General features: G+C 45.8%; 1 protein-coding gene across 1 annotated transcript in view; it reads right to left on the bottom strand.

The window, feature by feature from the left end:
• Positions 1 to 27,981, bottom strand: part of ATM (ATM serine/threonine kinase) — a 1,586,045-nt gene that overhangs the window by 792,322 nt on the left and 765,742 nt on the right. Inside the window, exon 30 of the mRNA XM_085621514.1 lies at positions 20,033 to 20,210. Coding sequence (XP_085477640.1) covers positions 20,033 to 20,210 — 178 coding nt within the window. The remainder of the gene's footprint in view (positions 1 to 20,032; positions 20,211 to 27,981) is intronic.

The following is a 27,981-nucleotide window of genomic DNA, read 5'->3' as shown; positions in this document are numbered from 1 at the left end:
GCATGGGTACTAAAGAGGGTCCCTAAGGGCAGCATGCAGACTGTCATTACAGAATGAGTGAAATGGTGCACACCATTCTGAAAACACGACAGTGCCCACTCCCTGTGTGCAATGCCTAAGTAGACTGCAAGTACTACACGTAAGTCACCCCTGCAGAAGGACTTTAGAGCCTTAAGGCAGGGTTAATTTTAGTACATGTGAGGGCACACCCGCATGAGCAGAGGTGCCCCTTTAAAGCCTAGTTCCATTGCTAAGCAGGAAGCAATCCAAAGCATATGTACTGGGCACTTGTCATTAGAAGTTACCAAACTACATAATGGCTTCACGGAAAATAACTGTGTTTGGTATCAAACACCACATCTCAATAAAACTATACTGATGCTCATATCAGAGCTTTTGTGACATGCACCCAGAAGGCACCTTAGTTGTGCCACCTGAAAACCTACTAGTTCTACTAGTTCTCTAGTGTGTTGGCTGACTGGTGTCTGCCACCACAGATACGTTTTTGACCCCCTTAAGGTGAGAGTCAATGCTCTCTGAAGTCAGAAACAAGGCCTGCTCCAGAGGAAGGTGATCACACCTCCTCCAGCAGGATGGCTAGTAAATTAGCATGTCAATGCCAGAGGCCTTAAAACGTCTGCGCCTTTGATATGCAACCCCAGCTTCACCCCAGGCTTGGGAATGAGGCCCCTGCCCTGGACCCATCTGGTACCAGAGCAGGTGGGAAAATTAGGTAGGTAGGCGTATTTCACTCCCAGGCTTGTCACACCCATAAGGTGGGCTACCAGAAGTAGAAAGCCAAGGAAGGGCTTCACCATCTTGAATTTGGTGAAACTATGAACTCTGGGTCAGGATTATGTCCATTTCTCCACAGGATGTAGTAATATAGGAAGTGTAGTCACCTCACGGGTAAGTAGAGCATTGGCTACTACCCTACACTTGATTTAACAACCCTAAATTCAGTATTAAGGGGTCCCCCTGACACCAAGAACTCAGATTAGTCTACCTGGAAACAGAGAAAGGACAAAGAAGAGCCAACACCGCAAGAACAGAGGACCTACTCTGAAACTGGCACTAAACACTGCTGGCCACTGTTACCTCTACAATTTCAAAGACCCATCTCTTCCAAAAGCTGTGCATCCTCCTAAAGCCTTGGAGGACTGCCCAGCACTTCTACAACCTAGCAGCATCTACCTTGGGGTGGAAGAGCCGCTCCTCTACAGTTGCACACACCAACCACACTTGGTCGGTACACAGTCTTGCTGAGCAGCGGGTCTACCGAGGTTGCACCACTCCAGAAAGAGGTTGCCGTGGTTATAGGTGGTCAGCCCTGTCTCTCCAGCGAGTTTCGAGATGCTAGACCCTCCAGGAGCCCAAAAGCACCAATACCCTGGGTACTGGAGCACTTGCAGCAACCAAAGCTTGTTGCATGTTCAGTCCTGTTATGTGGTCACATTGGGCCCGGGTAGGAACACCACAGTTTTACAAGCTGAGGTTAAAGTTGACATCTTTTCCTGCACATTGACACTTGACACACATTTGCTTGCGTGCCCGTATGGAATAATATTCACTGAAATTACTTTGCTTTCATTTACATTTATTGGTAAGCATATTATCAGAGTCTTGAACATTCTGTACAATGGCTAAGTTCACTGTACAAAAGGTTGGTGTTTGTTGTTGTCCGATCGGCTACAGTTTGCAAGGATAGAATCAACAATGGCGGTCAAACTAGGGCTTCGGCATGGAAACACGGGTGCAATTTATTATATAAACGGCATCGCAAATTTGTTTTATCAGAGGAGCATTTCTCTGACACTGTAGCGGTTGCCCCCATGCCAGGATTTCAGGCCAACTGATTCCTGTTTACCTCCTGAGAAAGATGGTGCCCAGCTCTACACCATGTGTTTAGCAAACAACGTCTCAACAGGTATTTCTAGAAGACAATTTTCCTTCAAGAAAGCATGCACATAAAAGTTGCAAAAAGGAGGAGATAAGGAGACATTATTAGTTTTGGCAATTCAATGCAAGAACTAGTCTGTATTGAGCGGAGATAACAAGAATAAGAAAGTACAATATGATAACACTCAGTTACATTGAATATACATCTAACCTGTACAGACTTGTGCACATCAGTGCTCATGAAAAATGAAGGGAATAGCACAAGTGAAATAATATATACAGCGAAAGAACGGCACAGGAAAAAACAATTGTTTTTATATACAGGGGACTTTTGGTGGTTCCCATATATATTAGTACATATTTAAGAATACAATTGGTTTTGTTGAACCACGAAAGCGACACCAATGGTTGCGCTGATTGGTCGATGGTGATGTTTCCTCGTCTCCTCCTTTTTGCAACTTTTATGTGCATGCTTTCTTGAAAGGAATTTGTCTTCTAGTAATACCTGTTGAGACGTTTTTTGCTAAACACATTATCTACCCAGGTCTCAACTGGATTTAAAGGTATCCTCCTGTTGTTTATTTTCACAGCTCTACACCATGACAGGCTCCCAGATAAAACATACCCACAGGTAAATAGAAAGTTAGATCACCCTAAGTGATTCTGGCAGATTGACCCACCCTAGACACGCTAGGATAGGGAGCGCTAGGTAGGAGCATAACGATAACGGTACCTATATGCAAGCATATAATCAGTGTAACAGCACAATGGTTGAACTGTTCATTTTCTTGACCATTCTTGTGATGCTGATTACACTGTTTTGTTACCTTCGATTGATAATTGCAGCACACGTATTTTACACAAGAATCTTATTACTTTAATAAATATTTGAAATGCCAATGTGAGTATTTCTTGTGTCTCCCTTAGGGCACACATGAGTTACCTAACAAAAGGGTTCTAGATGTTTCCCAGATTTGCTTGGGGAGTTGGGGGTTGTCGTGTTCTGAGGCTGTACATACCACCTGTTACCTTGCTCAGTATGGTGCACTGTGAATTAACCAGGACTAGGGGCCAACATATCCTGATGGTGTGAGTGCACTTTTGACTTTTATCTTGTCCAACAAACGCACAGTTTTACTGACAAAGTATGAACCGCATAACAATCCGGACACCACTGGTGCCAACCAACGACCTGCCGACGAGGGACTTCAGGGCCGACAAGAGCCTCACTGAGAGTGGCCCTGCAGTCTTGTTTTCTTCCCCTCTCCGGGTCAACCCAAGAAGTGAGAGCCTCTAACTCAAGAGACTCACCGACCAAAACACCTCTGCATACGAGCCCCACAGCCTGAGTTAAAGTAATCAGACTGTGTCCCCTTGTCCCAGAGACCCTGAAGAGTAGAGCCCACCACTGGTTTCTGCCAAACTCGCAGCCTTTCTTTTACAGGTACTTGTCCATTGAAATAACGGGTTACGCTCGAGGCTACCAACGCGACCAGCACCTCTGCACCCGGACTCACCACAGCAGGTAAATTCTAACTGCAACAAATGTACAACCCTCCCTCCTGATCATCCTAACCTGCTCAACCACACTACCACAAATAGAGCACTTGTGATTATTAAAGTAAGCTCTGTAAACCACATGAGGGTCGTCTGGACTATTTTCTTTTCGGAGTTTTATATAACGCAAATTGACCCGAATCGGGTATCAGAGCACTTTACATACCACCAGTTGTGTTACATGAGGACACATTTATTTTTATTAGGCACGGGGAGATTAAGTGATTTGCCCAGAATCACAGGATGTTCAACGTCATTGCCGAAACTCGAACCTGGTTCCCAAGACTCGAGGTCGACCGCCCTAGCCGTTAGGCCAGCTCTTCTCACCTCTTGCATGGTGTACCCCTACATTGGTACACTACATAAATAGCCAGCTTCCTACAGGTGATCCGATCTTTGGTCCACTAGGACCAGAATGGCTTCATGCCTAACAAGGGAACCACGCATTGCCTGCGCCAAATGCAGGTGCTGAACCTAGCACAGTGATGCACAAGTTACTTACTTGTGTAACGATATATCTGTAAGAGACATTAGTTAGTAATAGATTCCTTACCTTAGAATATCCCCAGGCATCAGACTGGATCTGGAAAGTTTTTGTCAGCAGTACCCTTGCGCGTCGGTAGGCATCATCGTGCGGCTCCGCGTACGTCGCTGGCGTCGTAGTCGCCGAGATGACGTTGTCCGAGCTACTTAGACGCGCCCACGCGCGCTGACGTCTGTTCTGTGCACAACTTTTCCGTGCCAGGAACGCAGAGCCATGCCAGAGACAGACTACTGGTGCAATAGAACTAGGGCCCTGAATGGGATGACCTGAACCCTAGAGAACAGTTCGCAGAACGGGGAGGATGGGCGGGCGGTAAGGAATCTATCACTAACTAATGTCTCTTACAGATATATCGTTACACAAGTAAGTAACTTGTGCATCTGAAAGAGACACGTTAGTGATAGATTCCTTACCTTAGAATACATACCCAAGTAATACCAACCCCAGTGGTGGGTCTGCGAAGTGAGATTACACCAGAAAGTCCTGGAGAACCGAACGGCCAAAGAAGCCGTCTCTCCGGCCCTGACTGTCAAGGCAATAATGCTTAGTGAAAGTATGCAACAAAGTCCAAGTGGCTGCTTGACAGATGTCTTGCAGGGGGACACCGCGTCCCAATGCTGTAGTGGCTGCTGTCGACCTGGTAGAGTGGGCACGCAGCCTAACCGGACGTTCCTTTTTAGCCAGAGAGTAACAGGCTTTAATGCACAAGACAACCCATCGGGAGATAGTTCGCTTGTGCACAGCCCGGCATTTCTTGTTGCCCACGTAGCCAAAAAAGAGCTGGTCATCCACCCAGAACTGTTGTGTGCGGTTGAGATAGAACGAAAGCTCACGTTTTGGGTCCAGATGGTGGAGCCTCTCCTCTTCTCTTGGAGGGTGCGGAGGTGGAAAAAAAGTGGGCAGAGTGACAATTTGCCCGAGATGAAAGGCAGAGACTACTTTTGGTACAAAGGAGGGACGCGGTCAAAGCACAACCTTGTCCGGATGAATCGCCAGGAAAGGAGGTTTACAGAAAAGAGCCTGGAGCTCACTCACCCGCCGAGCAGAGGTAATGGCCACCAGAGAGACAGTTTTCTAAAGTCAATAACCGCAAAGGACAGTTATGAAGAGTCTCAAAGGGAGCGCACAAAAGTATGTGAGAACCAGATTCAAGTCCCATTGAGGTAACACAAAAGGAATAGGAGGGAAAAGGTGAGTAATGCCTTTGAGAAATCTATTGACAACTGGGGACTTGAAAAGAGAGTGCTAATCAGGCAGCCTAAGAAAGGCTGAAAGAGCAGAAAGGTAGCCCTTGATAGTGCCCAGAGTAGAGCTTTGCTGAGCCAAATAGAGAAGGAACAATAGGACTTCAGAAAGAGGGGCACAAAGAGGATCCACAGCTTTCGCTGAGCACCATGCCACAAATTCTTTCCACCAACAGGCGTATACCGTTTTAGTGGAGGGACGCCTGGCTGCCAGAATCACATTACAGACTTTAGGAGGAAAGTCAAATGGAATCAGCTGTCGTCACTCAATCTCCACGCAAGGAGGTGGAGGCTAGACAGGTTCGGGTGGAGGACCGTCCCCTGCTGCTGCGACAGGAGATCCTCCCGAAGAGGCAGCCGGATCAGGGGATCCATGCTCATACTGAGTAGCTCGGGATACCAAACTCTTCAAGCCCAGTCCGCTGCCACAAGAATGACTTGGGCCTGGTCGCGTCTGATCTTCTTCAGCACTCTGGGCATAAGTTCTGTAGGCGGAAAGGCGTACAATAGACCGCAACTCCACTGGCGACGAAAAGCGTCTCCGAGTGCCGCCTTGGAAACTCCAACGCGCAGAACTGCTGACATTGCGCGTTCTCTTCGGTGGCGAATATATCTAACCAAGGTTCTCCCCACTGCTGAAAGAGACCTTGTGCCACTTCTGAGTGCAGATGCCATTCGTGATCCAACATGAGCTCGTCCGCCCTGGAGTTTAGGGTACCCGTCAGTTGTTGAACCATCAAGGAAATCTCTTGACGTTCCAGCCACGTCCAGAGACGTAGAGCCCACGACCCCACCCCACTTTGCTTGTTGCAGTACCACATGGCGGTGGTGTTGTCTGTGAACACCTGCACTACTTTCCCCTTGACAGAGGGAAGGAATGCTTTCAGTGTAAGTAGGATCGCCCTGAGCTCCAAAAGAATGATATGGAGCTTTGACTCCGCCAGAGACCAGAGTCCTCTGATCTCCGCCTCTCCCATGTGGCCGCCCCATCCCAGGAGGGACGCGTCAGTCACTACTGTGTGCTCCGGTTAGGGAAGGGAGAGGGATCTGCCACTGACCCAACGCTGGTCCGCGAGCCACCACTGCAAGTCCTGTGCAGTGCCCTCCGGGATCTGGACGTAGTCGGACAGGTTTCCCCTATGCTGCGTCGGATCCCACGGCAGAGCCGGCATATGACATCGGGCATGATCGATCAGCAGGATGCAGGAGGCCGTGAGACCCAGCAGCCTCAGGGTCTTACTGACCGAAACCCAGGACCAGGGCCGAAAGATCAAAATCATAGCCCAAATGTCCCGGACTCACTGTTCGGGAGGATAAACCCGAAATCCAGAACCGCTCCGATGAAGAAGAGCTTCTGAGAGGGAATCAGGTGCGACTTCAGCACGTTGATGGAAAACCCCAGCAAATGCAGGAGGTCGGCCGTAGTCTGGAGGTGGGAGACGACTGCCTGGGGCGAGCCCGTCTTCAACAGCCAGTCATTGAGATAAGGGAAGACTGAGACCCCTGATCTGCGCAGATGAGCTGCGACCACCGCCATCACTTTCGTGAACACCCAAGGGGCGCTGTTAAGGTCGAAAGGGAGCGCGGTGAATTGAAAGTGCTCGTGGCCCACCGTGCACTGTAGGTAACGCCGGTGGGCTGGCAGGATGGGGATATGAAAATAAGCATCCTGCAAGACCAACGCTACCAGCCAGTCTTGCGGGTCTAGGGCAGACAAGACCTGAGCAAGCGTGAGCATCTTGGACTTCTCCTTCTCCAGAGGAAGCGATTGACGTTCCGGAGGTCTAAGATAGGACGGATCCTTTGTCCTTCTTTGGAACCAAGAAGTAGTGAGAGTAACAACCACGACCTACTTCTGGCATCGGAACGCGCTCGATGGCCCCTTTGGCCAAGAGGGACGCAACTTCCTGCTGGAGAAGTGCAAAGTGATTCCCCCGACATGCGGTGGTACTGAGGTGGCATGGCTGGAGGGGTAGACTTGAAGGGGAGGGAGTAGCCCTTTCAGACTATTTGCAGAACCCACCTGTCCGAAGTGATGGTGCACCAGTGGGGAAGGTGATGGCAAATCCTGCTGCCCACTGGCGTCTGGTGGGTCTGACACACCGGACTAGGAAGGTTTTCAGGCGGCAGCGGTGGAATGATCCGCCCGCTGGCCCCGGGAACCACCACGGCGGGCCACACGACCGTGGTTGCGCTGAGACGGGAATGCGCAGGCCTGCAGGTCTGAAAGGAATGTGTTTGGGCGCCTCGACCCTGGCCTCGAAAGGAGCTAAAAGTGGACCCCGAAGGAGTGCGCGTGGTGGCGAGACTCGAGGACTGGGCCATAGCCCGAGAGTCTTTAAAGCGTCCCAGGGTGCTATCCGCCTGGTCACCAAACAGGTGTGTGCCATCAAATGGCATGTCCAACAAAGTGTTCTGGACATCCCTGGAGAAGCCGGTCGTTCTGAGCCAAGTGTAACAGCGGAGCGCCACCGTTGAGGAAAGTGCCCTGCCGAGTGAATCGCCTGTGGCAAGTCCACAACGGATAGTAAATTTAGCAGCATCTCTTCCCTCTGTAACGGCCTGGGAGAGCACTGCCCGAGCTTCTACAGGGCACTGAGGCAGCACCTGTGCCACAGTGTCCCACACAGAATGTGAATAGCGGCCCAACAGGCACACAGTATTCACCGCCCGCAACCCAGAACTGGCAGAAGTGAAAATCTTTTTCCCAAACTGCTCCAGTTTCTTAGATTCCTTATCCGGAGGGGCAGAAGGAAATACGCTTGGCGAGGCAGAGGCCTGGACAATCAGACTATGAGGCGTTTGGTGTTGTGTGAGAAAGCTGGGATCACCCGGCGCCAGGCGATGGCGGCGCACCACACCCGTATCCACAGGATTGGTTGGATTTGTTCCAGGTGCTCAACACGACGTCATTAACTGCATCGTTGAAGGGTAGCGGCGGCTACGCGGAGGACGACGCTGGTTGCAGCACCTCAGTCAGGAGATTGGTCTTGACAGGTACAGAGGGGAGCTCGAGGTTAAGAGCCTCAGCCGCCCTACGCAACACCACAGAAAAAGTCCTAACCTCCTCCGTAGCTACGGAAGAGGGGGACAGCGTACCAGAGTGTGGAGCGAAATCCACATCCTATGGACCTTCCATATCACCTTCCCAGTCCGGCTGATCCTCGCAGTGAGCTGCGAGAGGGTCTTCAGACCCCTCCCAGTACTCTCCTTCGTCCACCGGTTTTTGAAGAGACCGGTAAAGTCAAGGCGCCCGGGGAAAAGGGATAAACTCCCCACCAAGAAATGGAATGGGGGGGTAATGTGCCAATCCTGGTTCGGCGCTGTATCCCGCGCCGGGACCGGAGCCGGAAGGCGGTGCCGAGGCCAAAGCCTTCGGTGCCACCGGGTATCGTGCCGGCGTAACCGGGCCAAAGTCGACGGCACGAGGGCAGAACCACCCAACGGGTCCACAGGGCCCAAAGGCGCTCTGGAGGGACCCGAGGGGCCAAACAAACGGCTAATGGCCGACACGAAGGCCTGTATCTCGTCCGAAGTCGCGTGCGTGCCCCAAGCAGAAGAGACACACGTTGCGTGGGTCCCCCACCGACATGTTCCGACGGTAGGCCCTACAGGACCTAAACCCGGGCATCCCTACTGCACCAGGAGTCGATCACTCGACAAAACAAGATAAACAAAGTTCTCAGAAAGCAAGTTAAAGTAATAACTAGGAGTACCGCTCTCTCTCGGATGTGTGCTTGCTGGCGCGGAAAAAGAAATAATTGACGTCACCACGCGTGGCCGCGTCTAAGTAGCTCCGCCGACGTCATCTCGGCAACTACGACGCCAGCGACGTACGCTGAGCCGCAGGACGCCGCCTACCGACGCGCAATGGTACTGCTGATGAAAACTTTCCGGATCCAGTCTGACGCACGAGGATATTCTAAGGTAAGGAATCTATCACTAACGTGTCTCTTTCAAATATATGGAACAATCAACAGTCCCTTCAATTGATTTTGGGAAAGCATTTCAAAATGATTGCCTTGCTCCAATACAATCTTGTTAAAAACTATCCATACACCCTACCTGGGGTTTTTTTTTTTGCTTCACTGCAAGCTACTATCACTACTATCAGTAAGTACATATGGGCTGGGAGACCGTCTAGGGTAGCCTTTAAGAAATATGTAAATCTCCCTTTGATGGCGGGTTGGGACTCGCGGATATCAGACGCTACTACCAGGCCTCACCGTTACTGCCCATTAATGGCTGTCTTTTTTTCTTGCAGAGTTTTATATAGCGCGAACTTGACCCGAAACGGGTATCAGAGCGCTTTACATAGCACCTGTTACGATACATTAGGACACACATTCATTTTTGTTAGGCACGGGGAAGATTAAGTGATTTACCCAGAATCACATGATGTTCAGCGTCATTGCCGAGACTCGAACCCAGCTTCCCAGATTCGAGGTCGACCACCCTAGCCGTTAGGCCAACTCCTCTCCCCAGTCAGTGCCTTTACACTGACAGTGCAGGTTCAGCCATAAGACCTGGAGTGACATTTGCAAGACTGCAGAGGCTTCTATAGCAAGTAGAGGTGAACCAGCTGAATGAATTTTCTGGGTAGGATACAGTTGGGATATCTAAGATAAGGAGGCATCACAAATTAAGTAATTTCGCCAGCTGCAGAAGGAATATGAGCTCTACATAACAAAATTATTTTGCTACCTTCAAGTTCGACATGTCATGGAAAAGACATCTAGGTCCCTCAGAGAGGCCCCAGAGTTCAGCCTGTTAGAATCCCACCTGATACTGGAAAGGCAGGGGAAGAAGTATATCTCCTCTATATACAGGGCACTAATAGTGAACATGCCAGACCAAATGCAGATTCAGAGGGATAGGTTGGATGAGGGTCTGGGCCCAAAGGTGGAAGAAGATTGGGCAAAGCAAAAATGGTTGTCAGCGAACTGATGATACCAGTAAGGCTTCGCCTCATTCAATTTAATTATCTCCACAGAACTAACTTCACGCCACAACAGCTATACACAATAGGGAGGAGCCCTGTGCCAACCTGCAAGAGATGAGGGTTGGACACAAGCACCTTTATACGTATGGCCTGGGAGTGTCCTGTGATGTCCAGATATTGGAGAAGGAAACAGGATGAGCTGGCTAAAATGCTAGGCATACACATAGAAGTGACTCCCCTGATAGTACTGTTGGGAATAATGTCTGGCTTTGAGGGAAACTGGTTTCACTGGGCAGGATGATAGTGAAAAGGGAGAGTGTTGGTAACTGGAGAACTGCATTGGTCGAATGGACAAGCGCAATGGACTTCTGAGCCACTGCAGAGGAAAGGGTTTATTTGCGAAGGTAATGTTCAATGAAATACAAGAACATTTGGTCTCTTGAGTGGGGCACAATGCAACAGGATATGGGGCGGGGTCAGCTGGACTTGAGGCTTGAGGTGGGAGGGTGATGGCCATGGGTGGTAGACATTCCATTATGGTATTAAGAGATCTGGCTCTAAAGAGGAAAAATCTCTGGAATTAAGCTGCACTGTTTGTATCTTGCATTCTGCTTTTTTATGAATAGCTTCCTGCAGAAAATCCAAATAAAGAGTTTCTTTGCAAAAAAGAAAGCTAGGTGAGAAGGGTTGATGAGAAATCTGCAGGTAGATAAGAGTATCCACCAGAAAGATCGCTATTGAATGTAAGGAATATGCTACTTACCAGTATGCATCTGTTCTTGGCATGTAGAGCTGCAGATCTACACACTTTTGCATAGATCGCCATCTGGTGTTGGGCCCGGATGTTTGCAGTTTGTTTTTCCTCTTGGAAAGTCTTTGGAAGTCACGAGGTCGGTGACTCCTCCTTTGGATCGTATTGCGCATGGGCTTTGGCATCATCCTCAGATTGTTTTTCGCCAACAGGGAAAGATGGAGCGTAGTAATAACAGTGAAGAAACCCATGTGTGTCGTATCTAAATAAAATAGACTGGAACAGATACAGGTAGCCGGGGAGGCAGGTGGGCGTGTGTAGATCTGCAGCTCTACATGCCAAGAACAGATGCATACTGGTAAGTAGCATATTCCGTTCGAGGCATATGAGCTGCAGATTACACACTTTTGCATAGACTATATAGCAGTTCCCAACCTTAGCGGCGACCACCGGTATCTGTTGCAGTGGTTTGAAATAGTGTTTTTAGTACAGCCTGGCCCACACTAGCTTGTTGCTTGGTTTGCACATCTACACAGTAATGTTTAGTGAAAGTGTGCGGTGTTGACCATGTAGCTGCTTTGCAGATACCATCTAATGGGATGTTCCCTAGAAAAGCCATAGAAGCCCCTATCTTTCGTGTAGAATGGGCTTTAGGGGGAACGGATAGCGTTCGTTTTGCTTTGTGGTAGCAAATCTGGATGCATTTTACAATCCACCTAGCTATCCCTGATTTTGAGATGGGGTTGCCCTTCTGTGGTGGAGAGAAAGAGACAAACAGTTGTTTGGTCTTTCTGAAAGGTTGTGTTCTCTGGATATAGTAAAGTAAGGCTCGTTTGACATCTAGCGTGTGTAGAGCCCTTTCTGCAACGGTCTGAGGTTGCGAGAAAAATACTGGTAGTTCTACAGATTAGTTTAGGCGAAAAGGGGAAATTACTTTAGGTAGGAATTTTGGGTTGGTACGGAGAACAACCTTGTTATGGTGCATTTGAAGAAAAGGTTCTTGTATGGTAAGTGCTTGTATCTCACTGACCCTTCTAAGGGAAGTGATGGCTACAAGGAAAGCTGTTTTCCATGTTAGGAATTGAGTTCGCATTTATGCAAAGGTTCAAAGGGAGGCCCCATTAGCCTTGTGAGAACGATATTTAAGTTCCACACAGGTGAGGGTGGTACTCTGGGGGGAATTATTCTTTTGAGGCCTTCCATGAAGGCTTTAATGGCAGGTACTCTGAAGAGTGATAGATGTTGCCTGTTTTGTAAGTAAGCTGCAATTGCTGCGAGGTGTAGTCGAATGGACGTATAGGCTAGATTACACCTTTGTAGGTGGAGTAAGTAGCCTATGATGTGTTGGATAGACACATCCAGAGGATTGATGGTGTTGTTATGGCAATAAACAACAAATCTTTTCCACTTGGCAGCGTAGCAGGCTCTAGTGGTAGGGCGTCTAGCTTCTCTGATGACGTTCATACAGTCAGGGGGAAGGTTTAGGTATCTGAATTCTAGGATTTCAGGAGCCAGATCGCAAGGTTGAGCTGAGCTGGGTCCGGGTGATCTCTCCATGCTTCTGGGTTAGGAGGTGTGGTGAGAGGTGTAGCTTTTGGTGTGGTACTACTGAGAGTTCCAGCAGTGTGGTGTACCACGGTTGTCTGGCCCATGTTGGAGCTACTAGGATCAGTGTGAGGGAATGCTGTTGTAGCTTTCGCACCACTAATGGAATTAGTGGGAGAGGTGGAAAAGCGTATGCAAATTTGTCTGACCAGTTCATCCATATCGCATTGCCTTTGGACAATGGGTGTGGATATCTGGCGGCGAAGCTTGGGCATTTTTTGTTTTCGTGGGTGGCGAAGAGGTCTATCTGCGGATGCCCCACATTTGAAAGAACGGGTGAAGTTCCCACTCGTGGATCTGCAGCGTCTGTCTGCTGAGCAGATCTGCCATGGTGTTTTGGACTCCTGGGACATGTTGGGCTAGGAGAAAAATTTTGTGTGGAACTGCCCATCTCCATATGCTCTGTGCTAGTTGAGAGAGCTGTGGAGAGTGTGTGCCGCCTTGTTTTTTAATGTAATACATGGCCGTCATGTTGTCTGTGCGAATGAGGACTGCCTTGCCTAAAATCTGTCTCTGAAAGGATTTTAGGGCTAGAGAGATTGCTAGTAACTCCAGATGGTTGATATGGAGTAACTTGTGTTGCGGCGTCCATGTGCCCTGCACTGTGAGGTGTAATAGATGAGCTCCCCAGCCGGAGAGCGGTGCGTCTGTTGTTAGTATTATTTGTGGAACCGGGTCCAGGAACGGTCGACCTTTGGAAAGGTTTGTGGTGTTCCACCACTGCAGAGAGCAATGGGTGCGACCGTCTACCAACACCAGATCTGTCAGTTGCCCCTGGGCCTGGTTCCATTGGCGCGCTAAGCACTCTTGGAGTGGACGCATCTGGAGTCTTCCGTGGGGCACTATGAAAATGCAAGAGGCCATCATCCCTATCAGTTGCATAAACACTCTTGCCGCAAAGCCTGAATGCTTGCAATCCTGGCCGGATTGGGGTAGGCTATGGCTTTTGAGGTGTCTATGGTGGCACCGAGGTATTGCTTTATGTGGGATGGTGTTAGCTGGGACTTTTGGTGGTTCACCGTGAAGCCTAGTTGGTGAAGTAGTTGGATTGTAGTGGCGGTGTGGTGTACACATTGTTTGTAGGACGTGGCTTTTATCAGCCAGTCGTCCAAATATGGGAAGACGTTAATGTGCTGTCTTCTGAGGTGTAAACAACACTGGGTGTGGCTCTAATCAGCAAGGCTGAGCCGAATAACTATGTGAACAAGGAAATGCCAATGCTGATGAATCATTCAAAACATTCAATGAAACGTAGAAGATAACATCAAACATCCACGAGAGTACTAATTAATAGTATTTATTTCAATATTTTTTCATAAAGTTATTGATCCATCTTGTATGAAAATTATTTTTGTATACAAGAGTAAGAAGCCGTCAGCAATTTTAAATACATAAACAAATGAACACGTAGTAGAGAAAAAATTAAGTAGAAAAAAGGAAGAAAACTACACTAAACTCATCTGCCAGGAAGACAGACGTGATACTTTAAATAAACATTCATACACCACTCCTCATACATCCAAACAAACATTCAAACACACTTTCCTTTGGTAGCCTATTTATTGCTTATTGGAATTTACCAAAGGACCTATCAAACCTGGTGAGAATTGAACAAAACTATATAAAGGTGAATAACAACAATTGTTGCTCCAATCCTTCACAATTCAGGTAAATTTGTAAGAATGCACCAGCTTGATATATTTCCACCAGTGTTTGTCAACACAATAAACAAAAAGGTCGACGCGTTTCGAACCCCATGTCCTTGAATGGGGGGTTCTCCTCAGGACCAAGACACTAGAACGAAAATGAGAGAAAAGAGGGTGTAACTACACCTGTGCAATCTGCAAACGCCTCAGGATTCTAAAAGCTGATAAATAGAACTCGATATGTACGAGTCTTACCAGAGTGGCAGCGTGAGTCAAACCTTTTAAAACAGGGCCAACTAGAAAGGCAAAAATTGGACTGTATTAGCACTAACAGTGGAGACATAAAACGATGTAAAAAAATGTCAGAGTCATAACAGTCATTACGATCACGCCATTCTACTCACATCTTATGGCGAAAATGGTCACTTTGGAAAAAGTAGAAGTTTTCTTATTATGCAAAGTTGACAAGTCCCATGAATAAAGTGGGGCGAGGGAGCTCTGTACAAGGCTCCCTCGCCCCACTTCATAACGTAATGACTGTTATGACTCTGCCCTTTTTTTACATCATTTTATGTCTTGGATGAATGGGGGTGGAGAAGGTGGAGAAGGCGGAGGGGGCGGAGGTGGAGAGGGTGGAGGGGGCGGAGGTGGAGAGGGTGGAGGAGGTGGAGGAGGTGGGGAAGGTATTCTGAAAGGGGAGGTAGCAGAGTCCTTCCTCTTTGGAGGTGGTGGCGGAGCCGGTTTGTCCAAATGTCTCTTTTTGGAAGAGAGTGCCAAATGTCCAGTTTTTGGATCCACAGTTTTTTGTAAGGGATCTGGTGTAAACAGTTCCTGTGACAATGTTTGTTCCGTCGGCGCCGAAGTCTTCAGGGCCGATGACTTTTTAGGCTTGTCCGTGCCGGTTTGCTTAGCACTGGGCTTGGGAACCTCCGATTTCTTGGTCGGTTCCGAGGTGGGCTTCGGCGTGGAATTGTCGGTGCCGAGGGCCTTATGGGGTTTGGTCGGTACCGAAGATGGCGTCGGTACGAAGCGCTGGGTTTCGACATCGAGGACTTCGGTGCGGAGCTCGGTGTCGAGGTAGAGTCCGGTTTCTTTTTCGGTGCCGAAGTGTGTTTCTCGGCACCGCTGGAAGGCTGGCTCGAGCCCGAGCCGCCGGAAGGCTTATTTGGCTTCTTCACCGGGCCCGAAGGTGGGGTGTGTGAAGCAGTGTCTCTGGTCTTGCCTACGCCCGGAGGCGAAGGCGTAACCGAAGCCTTTTTGGGTGTCGGCGCGGGTGTGGGGGGGGGGGTATATTACTCACGACCCTCTGCGCCGGGGTGATGTCCTCCACATCTGAGTCGTCGGCTTCGGAAGCACTGACGAGGTCCTCTTCGGTGCGCTGCTGTCCCGGATCTTCGACGTCGTCTCCGAAGATGTCGACTGTAACGGAGGTCGAGGAGTGTGCCATGTTTCGTCTGGCTCTTCGGTCCCGAATAGTCTTTTTCGATCTGAAAGACTTACAGGCCGGACAGTCTCGAGCCTCGTGTTCAGGGGAGAGGCAGAGGTTGCACACCTCATGAAGATCGGTGTGGGGGAATTTGGACCCACATCGAGGGCACTTCTTTCCATCAGCCGGGACCGGAGCTTGGGTAGGCCCGAAGGCCGCCGTCGACGACTGGAACCGAAGATTTGTCGATGAGAAGGTGATTGAGGAGATCGCGATCTGAACAATACCGCGATGTGAGTGAGGATTCCGCTTCGATCGTCGAACTGGAAATGTTCGGAACCGGAGCGCGAAGATTACATCCGAGCCCGATGGCGAAAAAAACAATCTGAGGATGGAGCCGAAGGCCATGCGCAATACGATCCAAAGGAGGTGTCACCGACCTCATGACTTCCAAAGACTTTCCAAGAGGAAAAACAAACTGCAAACATCCGGGCCCAACACCAGATGGCGATCTATGCAAAAGTGTGTAATCTGCAGCTCATATGCCTCGAACATAACGTTTTTTTCTGATGAATATGTCTTCCAGCAGATTCGTCATCTTTTGAATAGATTACGTGAGTAGTACCCAACCGGGAGGTGGGACTTGGACTGGTCAAACCAAAAAGTCATGGAGCATGTCAAATGGCCTTTCCTCCGCATCTCCAAACCTAAACAGTAATGTTTTGCAAAGGAATGAAGAGAAGCACAAGTTGTTGCCTTGCAGATTTCTGCCACAGGGACTCCCTTTGCCAGAGCTAAGGGAGATGTCTTCGCCCTGGTGGAATGAGGTCAGATGCTCTCTAGAGGTTCTATCTGTGTTAAGGCACCACACACCTTGATTCTTACGATAATTCACCTTGACAAAGCCCACTTCTGGGCGGCTTTGCCCTTCATCTTGCCTGTGCAGCTGATAATAAATTGACTGTCAAGTCAGTACTCCAGTCTGAAGCTCTTAAGATGGTGCGAAGAGCGTAAGCGCCAAGCGTTATCACTCTCAGCTGCATCAGACTAATATGACCAAAGGCATCCGATCTCCAGTTCCTCGAGATGCGCTCCCCAACCTGGAGCAGAAGCGTTTGTTACCATCATGGCCTTTGCTGGTGGAAGATGGAAGGACATCCTTTGAACTAGGTTCTCCTCCACGTCAAATGTAGTGCTGCGTCCTCCAAGATCATTATAAAATGTGAAAACTCTGCCGTGTTGGAACTACTGTCTGCAAATGCACTACTCGTAGGCCCTCACGTACCACAGTGTGTGAATGACCAGAAGGATGCAGGAAGCTAACAGGCGTAAGACCATCCTGACTGGTACGGGTGCTCCATTCTAAAACATCAGAATCATCTACCTAATATCCCTTATCCTCTGAGGATGGGAAGGCTGGACTCGATGTAGAGTCCAGTGCTGTCTCTATGAACAGGCTGCACCGAGGGCTACAGGTGGGATTTGGGCCTGTTGATGTAAAAGCATAGTTCAAACAGCAAACATTCTGTTACTTAAAGGGCTAGCAATACTTGAGCCAGGGACAGCATCTTGAACTTTTCTGTGTGAAGAAACCAGTTAAAAATCCGGAAGCCTAAGGTCGGACGAAGACAGGTGTCTTTTTTTCCAGCCTTAGGATGTAATGGGAACAGCACCCCTGGCTGCAATCCTGCTCTGGCATCAGTCCATCGCCCTATTACGAGTAAGTTCTCCACTTCCTGCTGAATGATAAGAAGGAAGTCTGCTGAAGGGAGGGAAGGAGAGGGGTCTATTTGAAGGCTGAGCATACCATTTTCTATGACCTACAAGACCCATTGATTTGACATAATGGTCTTCCAGGCATGTGCGAAGGAGTCAGACCCCTAACAGACACTATTTGCTCTTAATAGAGGGAGCTAGGACTGATTTCCCATCGTTCCTGGGTAAGAGGAGAAGGAGGGATGGAGAGGTGATGCTCAGCCTCCACTCTAGCTTAGCACTGATATTGTTTGAACTACGGGTTCTGTCGATGATGATGCTGGCCTTGTTGTCTGCCCAGAAAAGAAAAAGCCTCTGGTGAATCCCTAAAACTTGAGGAATTGCCTGCAGTCTTACTGCTGGGACTGGAGACCTAGGAACCAAGTAGAGACCTTACTATGTTCAAACCCCTCAAGGGCATCAAAGGGTCTTGACTGGACATCAGTGGGAAACCCTGAATTTCTCAGCCAGGCATGACGCTTGAGTGCAACAGAAGAGCCCAGGGCAAGCTCTACAGAGTCAATTGTATCTGGATCCAACTGGATAACTTGTCTGGCAGCAGTTTGTCTATCCTGCACCATCTCCATAAAGAGGCTCTGTAGATGATTTGGAAGGTTCAGGATCACCATTTGCGCCATGTCCCAAAGGGCATGGGAGTAGCAGTGAATTAGGCATGTACCAATTAATGATTTTAAAGCTATGCTTCCTGACGAAAAATACTTTTAGGTAAATTTCTTTGAATTCTCCATCCAATGGAGTGGTTGGAAATGCACAAGGGGATAGTTTTAAAGAGCAAGATGCCGGTACTATCAGACTCTCCAGTGATTGATGGGATGAGGGTTGTCTGGGGCCAGTCCTTATTTTCTTGCTTCTATACGGCTAACGGCAGGGGCAGATTTTGGTTTTCCCAAACCACCATAACTGGCTCTGTGATGGCATTGTTAAAGGTAAGCAAGGGTTATGATGCTTGCAACAAGGAGAGTAGGACCTCAGTCAAGATGATCTCCACAGATGGTAAAGGCAACTCTAACACTTCTGCAACCTTTCGTACCATCACACCATAAGATGTGACCTCTAGAGGCAGAAGACTACGTGGAGAATTAGAAAAGAAAATTAAACACCAACTTTGGGTACTTGACCTAAATTTGGGAAGTCATAGTGATGGCACAATTAGGGGCTAGTCTATGAGGTAGTGGGGAAACACTGCTCATAGTTTAGCTTCCAACGCTGTACTACATGGATAAAGATTGAAGAGAAATTACATGCCCTCAGAGGCTAAAAACGGTCAAGCTGCTGACTAAGGTAACATTAGAGTGGGGCTGGAAATCAATGTGTGCAGACATCATTAGGGACAGGGACCAGTGGGGATGATCATGCCGTAATGTACAGTCAATATCGGGAAAGGAATCGTAGAATAAACAAGATGTGATCAGTCCTGGATTAAGGCTTTAAGTTGGTGAATTGAACAGGTACTCAGGAAACATTGAGTGAGACAATCCAGTAGATGTAGCAGCTGACCTTCTACAGATCGAGTTGGGCAAAGGGGACGAAAGGAGATGTTCAGGGTTTAAAACTTGAATTTGGGTCAGTAATGAGAAAAGCTGTAGGTGCTGTAGCACTGCTTTTTAAGGTGATTTATATTGTGATGCAAACCGAATCCCAGCAAGGTTTTTTTAAAACAAAAAAAAGAATAATTGAAAAATATTTAACAGTACAGCTAATGGTTAACTTAAAAAAAAACACATTGCACGTTTGAAAAATCTGGGGAAGTCAACAGTTAATTTCATTACAAGTTGGGGTGAAGAGCAACATTAGACAACATTATTGATCACCTGCTGCAAATGTTACATTCACTTACTGATTTAATTTTAAAACCACTTTAATGTCACACTGAAATATTTCTAAATTGAACTCAAGTAGAAAACAATCAGTAGTGCTCATTTCAAGTATATTCACATAATATAAATTAATGTTATATGTTACGGCACATCACATCTTATAATTAAGTTTTTAAAATTAGAATGCAATCATTTCAAGAAACCATGGCTACAGTAGAGCACTGTGCTTGAATCCTAAAAAGCAAATCTGCATTCTCCTATTTACTGCTGGTCCTTTGAAACAGGTTTGCGAGGTCAAGCAAGCATTCGGGGGTCACTCTTCTCAGTGAATAAAGATTTTAACCACGAAAATCTAAAAGATTCTGAAAAGATGTAGGAGAGACACAGGAAGGTTTGTTAAGTAGCCTTTTGCTCCCCATACCCATCCTAGTGTAAGAGAACAAAGGAAAAGGGGACAAAGGCATTCACTAAATTGGACTGTAACATTTGGTGAATACCATGAACATTTTGAGGAAACATGATGGTTGAAATGGATTTGTTTGTTTTTCTCAGAGATTATGTACAACCCTGCCAAATATACAGAACAAATTTGAGAATCCCAATGAAAGCGTTATTGATCAGAAGCAAGACTTTCTATCAACATGGTCGCCATTTTCCCATCAAACTTGTTGTTATCCCTTCGCCATTGTTTGTTTTATCACTTAATTTATTCAAAAATCATTGAAAAAGATACATGCAAGAATGATACGTCATGTTGGAAAATTGAGGAAATGCAACAATGGTAAGCAGATTTTGTTAAGACAAATCTTAATTTCTTCAACCTACCGGCTGCTGAATATCTGCTTTTTCACAAGCCAGGGGGGTTAGTGTGCCCACTATAACATGGAGGTGACTTTCCAAGGCATCCTTACAATGCAGGACAGCGGTCCTGCAGACCAGGTCCAGGAGGTCACACTGAAGCAGGAAACTGCGCACAGACACCTCATCCAAGGTAAGACCAGTCCTGCACAAGGACATAATATATGCACAGCAAAAACACATCAGCATATACATCACAATGGAAGGACAATCTATATTTTAATAGACACATTTTATTGTTTTCAAGTTAAACAAAACAGTACACACACTGCCATTGCAGTAGGAACACTTCCACGTCAGCAACAAAATGTGAAAGTAGAAATATGCATTTCTCCAAACCATAACATGCCCACCCCACCACTTCCTTCAAACTATCTTATGTTTACGAGAGTAACCACTGGATACATATATCGGTTCTTCTTATTTTGTGCACCATTTCAGTCCTGCCTGCCATTCGGCCAGGGACGGAAAGCCCACCGAGTTCCAGTGTTTAGCAATGACTCAACGTAGGGTGCTACAGTGTGAGATAAATCCACACTGGTGTGGGTGGACCAGGTGTGTCTGTACACAAAGTAGTCTGTTTGCCAGAGCTTAGGCATAGAGTTTGAAGTCAGCATTAATAAGAAAGACTGGCCAATAAGAAGTATATTGGTCTGGTGGTCAACCTGGTATATGCAGTACCACTATGGGCACCAAGTTCAGCTCAGACGGGAAGCTGCGCTTCTTGAGTGCTTCATGGTACATGTGCAAGAGAGGTGGGAGCAATAGTGATTGAAATTTACAGTACTACTTGATGGAATAATCATCTGGACCTGGGGTTTTACCAAAGTTCATATCTTTCAGGGCCACTATGACATCTTATTATGAGAGGGGTTGGTCAAGTTAATCCCACTCACTGGGGTGCAGTTTCCGCAGAGGAAAATCTTTGATGAGTGGGGTTGCGGCCTCTCACCTGAGGCGCTGAATAAAAATCTACAAAAGCTGCACTTACGGTGAGAGACAAGACAGAAGGTGAACTCTTGTGCCGTCAGCCAATATAATAATTTACCTGACTTGTCCCCCCATTCATCTACTCCTGAGAGAGCAGTCTAAAGGAGGACCTTTTGATATCCAGGTGACATCGCAAATGTATGGCTCGTTGCCCCTGATTATCCCATTCTAGGGTAATAATATTAGTCTCCAATTCAGTTATCTGACAGTACTTCTCCCTCTACATTTCAGGCAAGACCAGCAATCCGAATAAGGTAGCTTTCCCAGCCTCCCGTAGTATGCCCAGCTACTTCACGGTTTCATTATTTAGATCAAGACAGGCCCTCAGCTCATGAACTAAGAACTGTGTTAAGCTTCTTGTCTATTAGACAATAAATATTTAATCTTAATTAATCTAATTAAAACATGTTTAACCCTATTTAATCCCTTCAGAGTTATTATGAACCAAGCAGGGGTGAAATATCACCTATATGCTGACGACACACAAATCTACTACAAAATAACATCACTCAATGACACTTGCCATCTGAATGCCACACTAAACAAGACACAAACCTGGTTAAACTCCGATCCCCTAAAGCTAAACCTCAACAAGACTAAACTACTACTCTTTTCCCCAAAACATAAACCTTTACCAATTCAAGAATGGCCTGAGAATTTGGACGCACTAAACTGTTCTCTTTCACTTTCTAACTCCGTAAAGTCCCTGAGAATCACTCTAGACAAAAACATGTGAATGAAGGAGAGCATCAACAGTTCAGTCAAAGGAGTGCTGTACACACTAAAACATCCCAAGAAAATCAAACCATTTATTCTCCCTGACGATCTCAAGACGGTAGTGCAATCACTAGTCCTCCCGAAACTTGACTACAGCAATGCCATCATCAATGGGACTCAGAAAAGTCACCTTGCACCTGTAAGACCAACTCTCAATGCAGCTACCAGACGCTTTACAGGATTTAAACAGTTTGATCACATCTCACCTGCCCTCAATTGGCTTCCCAAACAAAGAAGATGCATCTCCAAGACATCTTGTATCACACACAAAGCCCTTTATACAAAATAACCCAAATACCTAGAAACCAAACTATCTAGAGCAGGAAGAGGTCTGGACCTGAGAAACTCCAACTCACTTGTCATACCTCCAAATCTGAAGAAGAAAACATTACAGTTGCGTTGTTTCTCAGTAAAAGCTTCTAGGATTTGGAACTCACTCCATAGGGCAACCCCTTCTTTTCTTACTTCAAACGGGACATTAAATATCTACTGCTTAACAACTACTTCAACACTCTCATAAGCTGATCCACTCTTCCCAAAGATCCAACACCATCGACAGGATTCTTCGATGTTGTTGCCTGATTCATTCAGTGTTAAAACTGTCGCTAACACAACTAGCAAATGCTGCATTGTTCTAAACTTTTTTTACCCACACAAATCCTCGAATGTATCGTGAATGAACTTATCCACATAACCTGTAAAGCACTAGGATACCTTCGGGTCTAGCTAATGCTATATAAAAGTAAAAAATAAATAAATATTAAGTACCAGGAATGCTTGATGGGATGGAGCCCCGCCTGTGCCACTCTGGGGATGAGGTATGATACACCCCAAAGAAGGATGTGTGAGCCAGCTGTGTGGATAAGATCAGTGGCAGGGAGCAGCAATACATCAATGCAAGAAATTGTCTTGTATACTACAGACGTGTGAGTGTAAGCAAGAGTTTTCAAGTTTCATGCCTGCCAAACACCGTAGAGCCCTTGACCATCAGCCCAGTCCTTCAGCCTTCCTCACCTAGGGCCCTACCATCTCCCTAGGCCCAGTGGAGCCCATCTCATGTGCCATAATGTCATTGGACTCCTTTCCAATAATTGTGATTTCCTGGGGCAAGCACATCACCTTGTCACTAAGTACTTCAAGAGAAGACTTAGCAAGTAGAGGTGGAATGTAGACACTTAGCAGGCTGCCCTCATGTGATTCTTCAGTCATAACATACCTCCCCAGTGGATCGAAGTTCACGCGGCAAACAGCCAGAGGGGAATGCTTTGTGTCAGATGATATCCCCCCAACATGTCCTGCATTATATATTTTGTCATAGCCATAGCGAACAAGAAATGGGCACCTGGTACCAATAAGGTGGGTATACTGCAACAGCAAGACAGCCAGAGCAAGACGTTTTGAAACTTCTAGGAGCATACTGGAGTATCACAGATAGGAAGTAGTGGTGCTGGCAAATTACGTTTTATTGTTATTCCCTTTCCTACTTAGGAGCTTTCTTCTACCTATCCACGATCAATAGATTAAAAACGTTTGGTTTTATTATTATTATTATCATTTATATTGTTCTTTTCCTTGAAAACTCAATAAAAATAATTTGAAAACAAAAAAAGCTTTGGTTCAGACACATACTCATTTTGACAATATATAGGAGACTAGACAAAAAAGCAATGATGACGTTATCAAACTAATTACCTTAAAAAACGGAAATCAAACACATAGAAGCCCATGGTAAATTTATGCTTGAATATCTACGTGAAGGGGTGATCCCACAGGGTCTGAGGTTACGTAGTATCCCAGGATTGGTCATAACTACAAGAATTTTTTGAAAAATGGTCACGATTAGCTAATTGTTGCTCACGTGACTTAATGATGCTCATAGTGGGGACGGCAAAAAAATTGGTTCAGACACTGAAAAACAAATAACTCAAACATATTAGAAAAACTAATGCTTTAGAAGAAGCGAAGAAGAAACTTGAAGAGGTAGACAGGGAACACTCTTCTCTTACAGAAAATCTCACAAAGAGAAAAGCGGATAAGCTCAAGAAAGATATCAGTTTCTACATAGGTGAAAGAACTTCTTCATATCTATCTGAACAATACTACAACCAGGGACAATATCAGGCAGATGATCATCCACTGCAACGTAGAGTGCTGACCTTCTCTGACTCTTCGGACTTCGAGAACGAAGGTGCTTCAATATCAGTTTGATCAGACTGGTAGACGGATTCCCGTACGATACTAATGAAGGCAGAATGCAACCTTTTTAAGCCTGGTGCAGAAGTTGGAGAGACAGAAACCCTGATATCAAACAAACTACAGGGACAACTATCAATTCTACCACTATCAACCCCATAATTACCATGTCCTACAGACCAGGAACAGACAATATTCGAGATAGGACAATTAATACCAATGTTCAATTAAACCAAGAAAAATCTCGATAATTCTACCTATTTGCTCCTGGCTAAGGGTTTATGCTATGTCCCTCATATCAAGACCAATATCTTTGAACTCTATCAAGATATCATTTAATTGTTTCGTAAAATACTTCCACATTTTTTTTTTCAGAACATTGATTTGGTTCGAACCATTCCAGCTAATCTTACGGGTCTAGCTCTTCCATCTACCTTCACACCTGCACTGGATCAGGTAGGTCAGAAAGTAGCTGTTTTCGAACACTCTGTCTTAAAACGCCTCGATAAAGCCACACGCTTCATCCCCAGTCCCACATACAATCTCAATCTTGAGGAATATTCCACGTTACAAAAACTCAAGATGGACAAGACCCTTACAAACAAAATTGTGATAAAGGGCGAGGAATCGTAGTTATGGATACTGAGAACTGTAAATCTAAAATGAGCACCCTTCTTGATGCTGCCAGTTTCTATACCAAGATCAGATGCGATCCCACTGTTAAACGGGGACATATGAGAAAAAGAGCATAATAATTTGAATGTCACCAACCCCGGTCTGGCCAGTATTAATGCAATTCCAAAAATTCACAAAGATGTGGAGGATCCCCCATTTCATCCAATTGTAACCACCATTGGTTCGGCTACGGAACCCCTATCGAAATACATGGATCGCATTTTACGACCACGTCCCAAAGATTAAATCATACATTAAAAATACTACAGAAATCATCAATGTGGTAGAAAGACTCCTGTTTAATCCATATTCTGAGATTTTGATGACCTTGAATATAGAAGCACTCGATAGCATTATATCTCAGGATAAAGCCTTAGAAGCAGTAGATTGGTATATCGACAGACAAAATATAATTTGTCCTAAAACATTTGTTCTTGATTGCCTCCAATTGGTACTCTCAGAAAATATGCTTGAATTTGGTGGGGTCAGTATGGGAGCCTCTGTTGCCCCTTCAGTGGCGAGTCTCTGCATGGCCCGCTTTGAACATAAGAACATCGATAATGGAGTAGCCCTGTTTTATGAATCAGTTACACATTGGTTGAGATACATTGATGATATGTTCTTTATCTGGACTGACACTAATGAACAACTTTTGCAATTTCTCTTTTGATTAAACCTCTGTGACCCGAATCTTATCTCACAGAACATATCAGCTGACACCAAGCTAAATTCCTAGACATTGTAATGCGACACGACACAAAACAGGACAGCTTGAAGTCGATTTATTTGTTAGACAGCTAGAAACACATTATTACATTATAATAGTTGACATCGCGTGCACAGAAACAGAGCATACCAGTTCTACCAGAGGGGATAACCCAGACAACTAGTTAGAGAAGCATTCAAAAGAGCAAGGTTCTTTGACGGGGACTATCTTCTTAGAGAACAACAGAAGCAAACTATTTCCAATCTGGTTTGTGTTACAAAACACTCTACCATGAACGAAAAAGTGAGACAATTCATAAATAGCAACTGGCACATACTGAATAGTACTACCACACCGGAATCCACTCTTCCTAAACCTTTGCGCATAGACGCAATAAAAACATTCAAGATTGCTTGGTCAGTTCTAGGATAAAGAAAGATGTGCCCTTTATATAAAAACAAATTGACGGAAAAAACGCTTTGTTAGGCTCACATAAATGTACACAGTGCAAAGCATGCTACTCAGTCATTGAGAATGAACATTTTACACATAATGGCTACACGATTACAGCAGAGAAATTTATGAATTGTAAAACAAAGAACCTGATTTATCTTCTCCTATGTCCCTGCACTTTAGGTTATGTGGGAGAGACAGCTCGAACGATGGCTACAAGATTAACAGAACATCGTTCAACAGTAAGAACAGCTAAGACCACAGACCCACTGGTAGAACACCATCTCTCGAACCATCAAACTCTGACGACATAAGATGGCTTATTTTACAACAAATTGAACTAATGCAAGAACCATTGAGCCACCAAATATGCACAAAACGAGAATTTTTGGAGGAAATTTACATTAGACACTTATAAGCGGGGCCTCAGTGGCGAGATTCCTTGGGAGAATGCGATCAAATATATTATAGCTGGTAACTGAACTAACCCGGCTTCCAAGAGCCATAGCTACAGAAATATACCATCTTGCCTTTCATTGAGTCGTTATAGACCCTGAGAGGGACTATCATTAATACATTAATTCTGGGTAGTATGCTTCACAAACCACCACCCCCCTTTTTTTTTACTTTCCAATGTGTAGCCGATGTGCAGAGCTCCTATATATTTAATATCTTAACATTAAAGGATTAAGCTTGTTAGTCCCTTAAGGCCTCCATCTTTGTATCATACAGCAAGCTTTGTGGTACATCTTACTTGTTAGGTACCGTAGGATACTTTTAAGTCATGATATTCTCTTTTCTTATATCCGCCGCATGGCACCATGAGTCAACACCAAAAATAAGGCCACTTGACCTTGTTGTTATATTGTTGCTCACTGTTTAGAACCACTCTCAATAGAATACAGGTCGGTTTCCGCTACAAGTAGGTCTTCATCTTCCGATTCGTAGCTGTGGCAATATCTAGGTTAGCAGTCTAGTTGTTTGGGACAATCTGGCATATCCGGTCAAGATCTAGCCTGGAATTCCATAATATTGTATCCGGGTCTAGCGTACTCATTCTTGCCTCACCCAGACGTTACAAACCTGCTTCTCGCCAGATGAGACATTGCAAACATGCCACAGGACAGATCCATCTATATCCGGTAATAAAACGATATGCATGTAGGAATGGGTACTGTTTTCCATATAGCAGTGCGCTCGACTATAACTGTTACACATACAATAATTTGCACATTTCGGTAATAAACCATTGATATGAGATACATTAATGCACGCTCTAGCCTACTCTTTCTTGATGAAGAGCCATTTGTTCGGCCTCTTTCTTAGTTGTAGTATCTGGTCCACTATATCTGAATAGGCCTATGCCCTGCATCTATGCAACTGCACCATAGATGAACAATTATTTAGCATTAAGGTATACATGATTTGTTATTTTTTGTAAAGGTGGTTCAGGTCTTCTCTCTATCATGTTATTCACATACTCTGTTTCCTTATGAGTATACCCAGCAATTGCCAGCAATCTGAAATGATGGTTATTTTCATGAACCCTTCATTGCCGACTTCATTTATAGTAAATGATAGCTATATTGTCACTATTGGGCTGCAACTATAATGATACTGAATTCTGTCTGCTCTTCTATCTTTAGAATATAAAGAGACCCAGTCTTTGCAAATAGACATATGTATCCAAGCTTTGATCATCAGCATTGCACATAAGGAAGGAAATTAAATAGGAGGACCTTATCAAGAGCTCTGTCCTCCAATTGTGACAAAAGTGTGAGTCGCAATTTGCGAGTCACAAAATTCAATGTACAACAGTGTATCAGACACTGTTTGTGATTCCCAATGGGAATGGCCAGCACTCCCAGGGATGGTGGCCTGCTGGGGTCAGCAGACCACCATGTCTGGGACTACTTTTCCAATAAAGCAGTTTAAAAAAAAAAATGTAGCCCATTTTACTTAAAGGGAAACGGGATGCATCTAAAAAAGTAAAAAATAAAACTTTTAAGTTTCATTTTTTAAGGGCAGGCAGTGGTCCCTATTTGCGCACCCATTCACAAAGGGGAAGGGGTCCCGTGGGGACCTCTTCCAGTTTGTGAATGGTTTACCACTACTTGAAGTA

Source organism: Triturus cristatus, chromosome 8, assembly GCF_964204655.1.
Source record: "Triturus cristatus chromosome 8, aTriCri1.1, whole genome shotgun sequence".
Classification (NCBI taxonomy): domain Eukaryota; kingdom Metazoa; phylum Chordata; class Amphibia; order Caudata; family Salamandridae; genus Triturus; species Triturus cristatus.
Note: the sequence above shows the minus strand (reverse complement) of the source record. Positions and strands in the feature narration are given on the sequence as shown.